The following is a 10,049-nucleotide window of genomic DNA, read 5'->3' on the forward strand; positions in this document are numbered from 1 at the left end:
TTCTAATGAAAGACCTGAGTTCTGCTTATGTTGTGTTGTTTTTTTTTAATAGTGAAAGGATCTTGAGTTTGTAAATGCATCAAGTAGTACAATAGCTATGTTAAAAGGAATGATTCCTTCTTTGAGCATCCCCCATGAAGAATGAAATCCTTTTCCTTGTCTCTAAACAGTCATTGAAATATAGCAGTTCAGTGTGAATTCAAGCGCTCTCTCTCCAAAGAGTAATGAATCCTGTTTTTTTCAACTGTTTAGAATCCGGTCTGTGTCCCCACACTTCGATGACATGCACAGTAGCATAGCCTCTACTATCAACTTTGTCATTTCCCAAGTAGCCAGTGGTGATATAAATACAAGCATCAAGGGTCTGGCACAGGTAAGAGAATTAAGGTATCAGCTAATCACACTATACTAAACTATTTGTCTGCGAGGGTGATGAGTTGCACTGCGGTGGAGTAATCATGTCGGGTGACATGGACTCCTCAGAATCTCCCTGATGACAAAACTAAGTGCACAGGGGCCATCTGACTCGCAATAGCAATAGAAATTCCACGTGGGTGATGTAGAATAGACTCTTAACACAGAAGCGCTAAAGAAAAAATAGTGTGTGTCTGGTTTTGTCAACTCTCTGTGTTACAAGTTTGAAAAAGCCAATTAAGACAGTGAGGCTTAACTTTTAAACGTGAACTGTTCTCACAATCCTCAGCAAAAGATTTGTCTTGCCTCGTAGCTTTTACATGTTTCTAGTGTGGCTTTAACCACTTAAAAAGATTTTATCCAGAAGACTTCTTAAAGCTATTAATTCTGGAATCCATAATGCAGTATTTCATGTTCTCATTTGTGTACAGGATAAGATTGCAGCCCTAAAAGATCAATTGGTTGTATTGGGATTAGGAATAGAAGTCTGTGGCTGTTGATTTCGGGTGAAAGCTTGGAATATACGTGCTTTGGCAAATAAGTTGGTCAGGGCAAGACCTTTATTATAGAAAGGTTTTTAAATTGTAGTTACTTTGCACTGTTTGCATTACGTTGACTTTACTTGGCTGTTTTGTTTTTAAATCGTAGATTGATGAGGTCCTCAGACAGGAATACAAAGTAGAAGTTATGTCTGGCCACATCGACCAATTCCTAATAGCTACCTTCATGCAGCTTCGGCTAATCTACAACACGCACATGGCAGATGAGAAGCTAGACAAAGATGAGATAGTCAGACTTTACAGCTGTATTATTGGGAGCATGATCACGGTAAGGCTTTGACCTAAAAGTTAAGGTGAAGAGCAAATGATTTCTGTGCAGAAGCTGAAAGAGAACGGAATGTCTGTCCATACTTGACCTGTACCGGGGCTACCTTACTGTTGAGTCTTAGTTATGAAGCTTTGTTGCTAATTGTTTGCTTGCAAATGCACCTTTTGAGAGGGAGTGGGGAATGAGAAATTGGAGAAGGGAAGAAGTTCTATTTGTTGTTTCTACAAAATACAGCCACTCTAATATTTTTATTGAGCTCTGTTTTAATATTCCTTACTTTTGAGTGCTTAGTTGGTAGCCTAAGTATTTCCAGAAGTTACAGTAGAAATAACTTCCTTCCTAGTTGCATTTTTGTTTTTTGGGGGTGGGGATGTCAAATGGTTTGACAGTGTAGTCTAGAGAAATTGCTATATTAAAGCACTTCGTGCAGGGGAAGCTTATGATATTGTCTTCAATTTGTAGCTATTTCAGATAGAGAGTCTGGCTCGAGAGGCCTCCACCGGTGTGCTGAAGGACCTAATGCACGGTCTTATTACATTACTGCTGGATTCTCGGGTTGAAGACCTTGACAAGGGTGTGCAGGTCATCCGATCAGTGAACCTCTTGGTACTGAAAGTTCTGGAAAAGTCTGACCAGACCAACATGTTGAGGTATATAATAAAAATTGCACAATAACTACTTCTCTTCACCTGTTCTGTGTGTTACTTGAGCAGCTAAGGTTGTTTTAGTCGTTCTGTAAGCAAGGTCTGTAGGGTCATTCAGCTGGCTAATGAAGAATTATGGCTGATGGTCAGTGGTGATCAGAATTTGACTGGAGGCAGGCTGAAGAACCAGCTTAGTAAGATTCTGTATGCTTTGTAGTTCGGCAGATTGCCTCTGAAACTCTTGTCGTACACTGAGAAGAGCGAGCTATTATACCACATGACATAAATGGCTGGACTAACCCCAGTCTCTGGTGTGGTATCCTGCAGGGAGTTAGCATCTTTTTTTTTTGTGTGTGTGTGTGTAGTACGTTTCCTGTGTAACTATTATAAACTTATTCCTTCTAGTGCTCTGCTTGTTTTGCTTCAAGACAGTCTGCTAGCAACAGCCAGCTCTCCTAAGTTTTCAGAACTTGTCATGAAGGTGAGCCTGTAGTAGAGGTTTTAAACTTACTTGGTTTATCCAAAGCAACTCAGCTGAAAGAACAGATATATTTAAAAAATAGAAAGTAATTGGTGACCACAACTTGATATGTTTCTCATAACTCTTACAAAATTATAATCTTATAATTAGATGTTACATATAGTGACTTCGTGTTTGCCAGGAGGGAGCTTAACACCTGCTAATAGTTTACAGAAGCTTGTGTGTGCTAATACGAGTGCCCTACAGAGTGTGTAGCTTATTTGCTGAGGCACAGCACTGTGCCATCCAGGCTGGAGCTGGCTTGTATTTTGTCATCTCTAAGGACAGGCAGAGTGAATATGCAAATCTCTGCGTTTAAAGCATCAGTGCAATCTTTTTTTATAATATGACGCTGGTTTGTAACTTGCATGATTTAGAGACAGGTTAGGCGTTCTTAACGAGGTTAAACCTAAAGACCTTGTGCTGTGTGTGAGCATACATAGCATATATGCCCTATCTGCTGGAACTCCTTCACACAAAGGATTCAGTCTCCTGTTATTGGTAGAGAAGTCAGCACTACTTTTAATGCATCAGCTCTAAAGAAGGACCTGGATACAGCACAGCCAGTTACAAGGAGAAAGCGTGTACCAGTGCAGGTGTAACTTGAACAAACACAGCATGTGCTTGCATGTGGTAGCAGAGTGAAATGGCTCAGTGATGGTTTTGTGTCATCTCTCCTTATATAATCCAATGCTTGTTCCTTGAGTTGTCTTGCTTTAAGTCAACCTCTCGTTCCAGTGTCTGTGGAGAATGGTGCGTGTTCTTCCGGAAACCGTTAATAGCATCAATCTGGATCGGATTCTACTGGATGTCCACATTTTCTTGAAGGCCTTTCCCAAAGAGAAGCTGAAGCAATGTAAGAACTGGGTTCCTATGAGGACACTGAAGACCCTGCTTCACTCCCTGTGCAAGCTGAAAGGGCCCAAGGTTAGAGCAGTCACTAGTCATGTACTTTTAAATTGGATGTTCATGTAATCCCTACAGCGCTTCCGTCATCTTTTCTTTTTTTTTTTCTTTTTAGATCTTGGATCATTTAACAATGATAGAGAACAAAAATGAGTCAGACCTGGAGGCTTACTTGTATAGGATACTGAAATACTCCATGGACCAGAGTGGAAGCAAATCTGATAAGGATACAGAAAAAGGGGCTTCTTGCATAGTAAGTAATGTAAATATGTTGGTTTACATATTAATTTTGTGACTGTGGAACATGAAGTAGTAATTGCCTTTCCAGGCAGCTAGTGTTGGAAATGCTCTTCTAGTTTTACTTTTATTTATGGCTGTTTTGGGAGCTTGAAGTGTGTTTCTGTTGCTACTTGAATATTCTCTGAGTACTCCAGAATGAAGTGCTCTCCAGGACATTCAGGTGTGCAGCGCAGGTTTTATGCTGCACGCTACTGCATTTGCTCTACTAAAAGTTAACCATACCCAAAAGAGGTTTTAAACACTGGCTTCTCAGGAGTCCTACAGCTCGATGGTGTCCTTACTCTCATTCTGTGTAAACAAGTGGCTGTGTAAAACCCTACTTGCTTCAAGATTTTCTTCATCTTGGAAGCTCTATCCAGCTAGAAGGTCTGAGGCCACTCTACATTTGTCTAACTTCCTTCATTTTTATTCACTTTGTTTTAGAAATCTCCCTTTATTTATTTATTAATTTAGGAAGAAAAGGCTTCGAAGGCCAAAGTTAGCGATATTTTGGCAGAAATATTTAAGAAAATTGGCTCCAAGGAGAACACTAAGGAGGTAAGTGCTCCCTTCCTGTAAGGAACAAGGCATGATACATTAGAATGGTGTATGCAGCAGTTCTAGTAATGCACAGGAACTCTTCCCTCCCAGGGTCTGGCAGAGCTGTATGAATACAAAAAGAAATATTCTGATGCAGACATTGAGCCCTTCCTGAAAAACTCCTCTCAGTTCTTCCAGAGCTATGTGGAAAGAGGCCTCCGGCTGATAGAAACAGAACGGGAGGGGAAAGGAAGCATTGCTGGTTCTACAGGTAAGCGTTATAGCAAAGCTCTTTGGTTTATGAGAAGCAGAGATATGAGGAGAGCAGTTACATATCACTTGGTAGAAACTAATATGTGCAGATGTTTATGGATTTCCAAAGCGAGTCACATATTTTCTTGGCACTTGTGTTGCTTTGTGAGGCACCGTTTGCAGGGAGTATGTGTTCTTTGTTTACAAAAAAGATGTTATAACTATTGTCACAGTAGTGTGAACATTAGCCTATGCTTCACGTCTCTGGTGTCAAGAATTGTTTCTGCAAAGTATCAGTTGGTTTATAACAGCAGCAGCTGGCAGGTTTTTGTTTTACTTTTTGGTTACTAAAACGGTATAGGAGGGTTTTTGATATTGTTTATTGTGGAATTGAAAAGTTTGTTTTAAATAACTTGATCTGTTTCTCTAGTAGTCTTTGTGGTAAATCACAATTTCCAATAAGCTTTTTAATTGAATAAACTACTGTAAAACACAAAAGGAAGTAATTTCATGGCAGGTAAGCACAAATGAGTAGTTAATGCAGTATTAGGGAGGGAATGTGACAAGTGGTTAGCCAACAGTAAAAACTGATACACAGTCTGGCAAAATTACCTTTTAAATTTCACTTGTTTCACACTTCACAGTGTCCTGTGAGAGTTAGCCTTTTATTCTACTACTGCTCCTTCTCCTATCCCTGTATTGTAAATTGCTTTGGTAAGAGGATGTAAGCTTCTTTCAGAACTTCCTAAATGAGTAGGTAGGACAGAAAATTTTACCTTTCATCCTAAAAGTCTGTACAACCAGGAGATGTTAGTTCAACAGTTAGAGATTTCAAAACGGAGTTTATGTCCCCCAATTTTGTCTTTTTTTTCTCCCTAACTATTATAGCTTGATATAATAAGGGATATTGTTTCATCTTGCAACTGTGCTTTATTTAGGCTAAAGTAGAAACGCTTAACCTTACTTTCTCCTTTATCTATTTTAAATGCCCTTGCAGTATACTAGTGAAAACAAATCCCCGTACCCACTCGTAGAACTTGCCATTAATTTCAGAATGGAAAAGTTTTTTTCATAATATAAATCCTTTCCCAGCCTTTTGCTAGGGAAGCTTTAAAAACCTTGCTACGTGCCTTCCAGAAATCACTGTTTCAGATTGAATTGGAAGAAGCCAGCTTTAAGTAACCTGAAGAAGAGGTAAAGAAGGGCTAAAATCAGTGGTGTGGTCTGCCTGGCAGTACTACTGAACTTAGAAAAAGACAGAAGACTCCAAATGTTTCCTATCCTTCCAATTGCTGAGTTCTCTCTGTTGGACATCACGTTTATTGCTGATGCGCATCAGCATCTTCCTCCCACAGTCGTCTCCAGCTGTCAGCCTCAGCACTACTTCTGGAGCTGCTCTATTGCCACTTCTTAAACATCTCGATTGCTTTTCTTGGTTTTCAATTGTCACTCTTGCAAGGAAATTAAAGGACTGATATACCTAAATTAGCAAATGCAAATAGCTTATTAGTTTATAGCTTGGTTGATGCTTCATCCATTGCATCTTATTTCAAGTAACTGACTAGACTTACACTCTTAAAATGCTTTTAATCTTTTTTTTTTTTTTTCATTCTTTGCCCCTTCCCCTCATCCTCCAGGAATTTCTTCTCAGATAGAAGGAACGTGTGTTCCTGCTTCTACCCACACTGTGTCTTCATCTATAGGAAACACAAATGGGGAGGAAGTGGGGCCTTCGGTTTACTTGGAAAGATTAAAAATTCTCAGGCAACGTTGTGGCCTTGACAACGCAAAGGTATTGTACTTGACAACACTTGTAAATCCCCGGGGGAGGCATTTCTTTTGTACTTTGTTCTTTAGCGCCAAAAGCAGATTCCAATCAGACTTGTTGAACGTTCATTATACTGCATGTCCTAGTTATTTGATGCATGTTACCATGCCTGGTATAGATGCCTTTAAACTCACTACTTGGCTAAGCAGGCTTATGTTTCAGTCCACCCTGTTTGCAGCACTGTGGTACGTGCAGGTTGTTTCTACAGCTCTGCAGTTTTGTATCGTCCTTTGCCATGTAGTTGAGTCTCAGAAAGGTTCAAATAACTTTTACTACTCTTCTCTGAAGAGTAGTAAAAGAACAGTGAATTGATATTGAAAGTTTTGGGCAAGGTGAATCTTGCCAATCAATCCAAGTTTCCCCATTCCTGCGGAAAATGCATTGGCTGTTGATGCTGTGCATAGGCGTGGGCTTGCATCTTGTGGTGTTAGAATTCAGGGTGTTCAAGACTGCAGCAGGCCATCTCAGTAAAACACGGGTCAGCTGTGAATTCTTGATCTTTAAAGACTGTAGTTCCTTTGTGTCCCTACTGTCATCAAGCTAAACATGAACTACTTAAGTGATAGGAACTGAGTATTGTAGTTAGCTCTGCATGGTTCTGACTTTGGCGTCAGACTCTATCGCTCCAGATCACTTGTGTTGTATTGCTCCTTCCCTTTCCTCTGCTTTTAGTGTTCCTTGTGAAGAGAAAAGCCATTGATCATGGTATGTACTTCTTCCATGGTTTTTTGCCACTATCTGTCTTAACATTACGCTTTCCTCCACTGTAGCAGGAAGACAGACCACCTGTGACATCTCTGCTCTCTAAACCAGCAGTCCCTACAGTTGCATCTTCTACAGATATGCTTCACAGTAAGCTCTCCCAGCTCCGTGAGTCACGGGAGCAGTACCAACATCTGGACCTGGACTCCAATCAGACTCATTCCTCTGGCCTTGGAACTACTCTGGCTTCACCATCTTCTGCAGCAGCTAATATTGATGACTTGAAAAAAAGATTGGAGAGAATAAAAAGCAGTCGCAAATAAAAATGCAAGAGAATCACTGCTTGGGCTGTCTTCAGCTTTAGTTTACTAAACTAGAAGTCTTCATAGTTAAATGGCCTCATTTAGGCCTAATGTATACAAACTGGTTTATGTATAATACAGTGGATTTTGGGGGGTTGAGTCATTGTGGCACAAGTATTTGTACATACTCTGCTTCTCAGTGAGCGTCTCTTTGACAATAGAAGGCTGTCTGTGTATTAGTTTAGTGTACAGACCTGTAAACAACCATCCTCTTGCTCAGACTAGTTTCTCATAACTTGTTTTTTTATTTGTAAAATTGTCTTTAAGATCTTTTCCTAGTTCTTAAGTCTTAGAAGATCTTTAGTGATATCACTTTTAATTTTGTGAATTCTTCTCCATGTAATCCTTGAACTGTTGATTCTGTATGGACACATGGCATGAAGTAACTAATTTAAGTGTCTTTTGTAAATAAAGTTTGCATTAACTATACCAGCCTCTGTAGGAACAGCAGTGACTGCTGGTTAGAGAAGACACTCTCTATTTCTGAATGTTAGTGACTGGGCATCTAGGAATGGAACTAAGCTATTCTTGACATGAACCTTGGCGTTTGGCTGTATTATAGGGAAGATGAGTGCATATACACTATCTGTTGGTGCAGTCCTGAGACTTTGCACTCGTATGTCTATGAGCAGTAGTGCATTTTTCCTGTAGTTGCTTTTCCTTTTTTGTTTTGGAATATGCTTCCATAACTTAAGAGTAAGTTGAGATTCAGTTTTGCTGAAATGTTTATTTTAAATTATCTAGTCCTTGTGCTGCTTCTCCCCAGTTGAAGCCTAGTCCCATCTGTGTACAAATGCTTTCTTGGAAGGCGGCTGCTACTGTTGATACGGAATAGATTAGCAGTGATGTACAGTCAGTGGACTCATTTATCTGAACTCACTTGGTTAAGCAGTCTTCCTCATGCAGTTTTCAAGCGCAGGGGGACCTCATCACTACATTCCTTTTGCTTTTAAACATCTGATGTCAGCAAACTCCACTGTTTTGTATAACTAAGACGTCTGGAAGAGCTAGTCTGAGAAGGCTGTAGCCACTGCTATTTTTTTTCTTTTTTTTTTTTTTTTTTTTTGCAAGGGTGTCTTTTTGATTAGCCTTTTCCAGAAGCTACAAGGATGAAGATTAAGAAAAATAATGTGTGGCCTTTCTAGCTTTTTTTTATCTCTGGGGAGGTGGTGTGTGTTCACCTCACTACTGCACTTCTGTGTGAGAGCTGGTTGTAAGGCATAAATTGCACATCTGTTCCATAGCTAGAACACCGTTATTGAAGAGTTGGGACAGGCAGGGTTAAAATAGCACACTTCTGCTCTAGATTTTAATCTGTTCCATGTAACTGCTGCTTTTGTTGTTTGCTCTGTGGACCAGCAGTCTCTGCATTAGGGCTGTTAACTGAAACTATCTTGCCTGATGACAGTAAAAATGTGGCTTTAAATTAGCACCTGTACATCAGATCTCTGCCAGAGCTTCCACAAACGGCTGAAATCTTCCCTTTACAGGACCCCCGGGCTGGGGTTGCAGTTGACAATAATGCTGCTTGGCGCTTATGGTGAGTTTGTACACTGTGACAGCAGGTGACTTGCGAGCGTTCTCCATCCTGTGTTAATTGACATGATGCGATGCGTTGCTCCACCACCTCCATTTCGTAGTCGCAGTCTCTCCTAACCTGAAGCGGGCATGCAGTTTCTTGTGGGACACAGCTGTAGGACAGGCGGAGGTTTTGCCCTTATTGGTAAGTGCTGAGGTTTTACGCACTTAAACTGGGGCTGTTTGTAGAATGGTTTGTGTTGAGTGGAACTAGATTTACTGCCACTACCTCTCAATTACTAGCTGCTTTCTGAAAAGTACAGACATTTACATTAATCCACATGTTCCTTCACCATGTCCAGCAGATGTTCTGAAAAGCTATTTGTTAATTAGCTCAGGATGTTAAAACAGCAATGCCTGCAAACCTGCATACAACTATTTTAAATGTGAAGCTGAATTGGAAGTGAAGTACAGGACTAATTGAGTAACAGAACATCTAGTTGCTTACTATGAATGAGTTTTTGCCCTGTGTCTCTGTAGTGTTTGGTTGGACTCGATATCCTGGGAGTTCTGAACTAAAACTTGTGCACATAAATTAATAAAGCCTAATCTTTAGCCCAGACAATATTTAAATAACATTAAACTGAATTTTAAAAATGATTCCTCTGTATTGTTTGTAACAAGTCAGTATTAACAGTGACTTACTCCAGAAACTGTATGGTCCTGGTTACCCTCTTAGAGATGGAATTTCTCACAGATTATTAGATAGCAGTGAAAGGGTGAGGCTAAAAATTAAGACATGAGAAGGGCCAAACATTTTCCGTGTTCGATGCCTGCAGTTATTAATGACTTTAAACAGTTGTGGAACTTGAGCTCCTGAGGTTTCTTTCTTCTGATGTCTTTGAGACACTGTTTTTACGCTTTCTTTGGGCAATCAAATGGGACTGTTTTCAAGTTGGTTCCCAAATGAGCCACCTTCAAGGAAGTGGCCAGTTAGTAATAGATCAATGAGTTTGTTTGTACCCAGCTAATTTCAGGCAGTTACCTCTACTGTGAGTTTTTCAACACAGTCACTCTGCTTCTTAATACTCTATATGGAGCACAAAAAAATTTCACTGTTGCCTGCTTCCATGACTTGATGGCACTGTGAATGAGGAATTTGGGAATACGATGTCATAGGGAACAGGGACGGTTTCCAATTCCCATGATTATTTTAAGAGAAAATTGGGCTGCACAAATTGGCTAGTCAAAGAATG

General features: G+C 40.1%; 1 protein-coding gene and 1 non-coding gene across 3 annotated transcripts in view; both read left to right on the forward strand.

Annotated features, from left to right (window-relative positions):
- CKAP5 (cytoskeleton associated protein 5) overlaps nt 1-9,444 on the forward strand; it is a 42,426-nt gene extending 32,982 nt beyond the window's left edge. Inside the window, exons 34-43 of one of the 2 annotated variants that reach the window (XM_074149696.1) lie at nt 253-373; nt 1,063-1,242; nt 1,705-1,892; nt 2,292-2,367; nt 3,145-3,333; nt 3,428-3,565; nt 4,066-4,149; nt 4,243-4,402; nt 6,021-6,175; nt 6,982-9,444. In XM_074149696.1, the coding sequence (XP_074005797.1) occupies nt 253-373; nt 1,063-1,242; nt 1,705-1,892; nt 2,292-2,367; nt 3,145-3,333; nt 3,428-3,565; nt 4,066-4,149; nt 4,243-4,402; nt 6,021-6,175; nt 6,982-7,236 (1,546 nt within the window). In that variant the 3' untranslated portion in view covers nt 7,237-9,444. The remainder of the gene's footprint in view (nt 1-252; nt 374-1,062; nt 1,243-1,704; nt 1,893-2,291; nt 2,368-3,144; nt 3,334-3,427; nt 3,566-4,065; nt 4,150-4,242; nt 4,403-6,020; nt 6,176-6,981) is intronic. The other variant, XM_074149697.1, reaches the window with a different exon arrangement.
- LOC141466264 (small nucleolar RNA SNORD67) lies at nt 423-531 on the forward strand. The gene has a single exon (XR_012463300.1). It is a non-coding gene; the product is annotated as a small nucleolar RNA SNORD67 (small nucleolar RNA).
- Nucleotides 9,445-10,049: the final 605 nt, after the last annotated feature.

Source organism: Numenius arquata, chromosome 6 (genome assembly GCF_964106895.1).
Source record: "Numenius arquata chromosome 6, bNumArq3.hap1.1, whole genome shotgun sequence".
NCBI classification, from domain to species: domain Eukaryota; kingdom Metazoa; phylum Chordata; class Aves; order Charadriiformes; family Scolopacidae; genus Numenius; species Numenius arquata.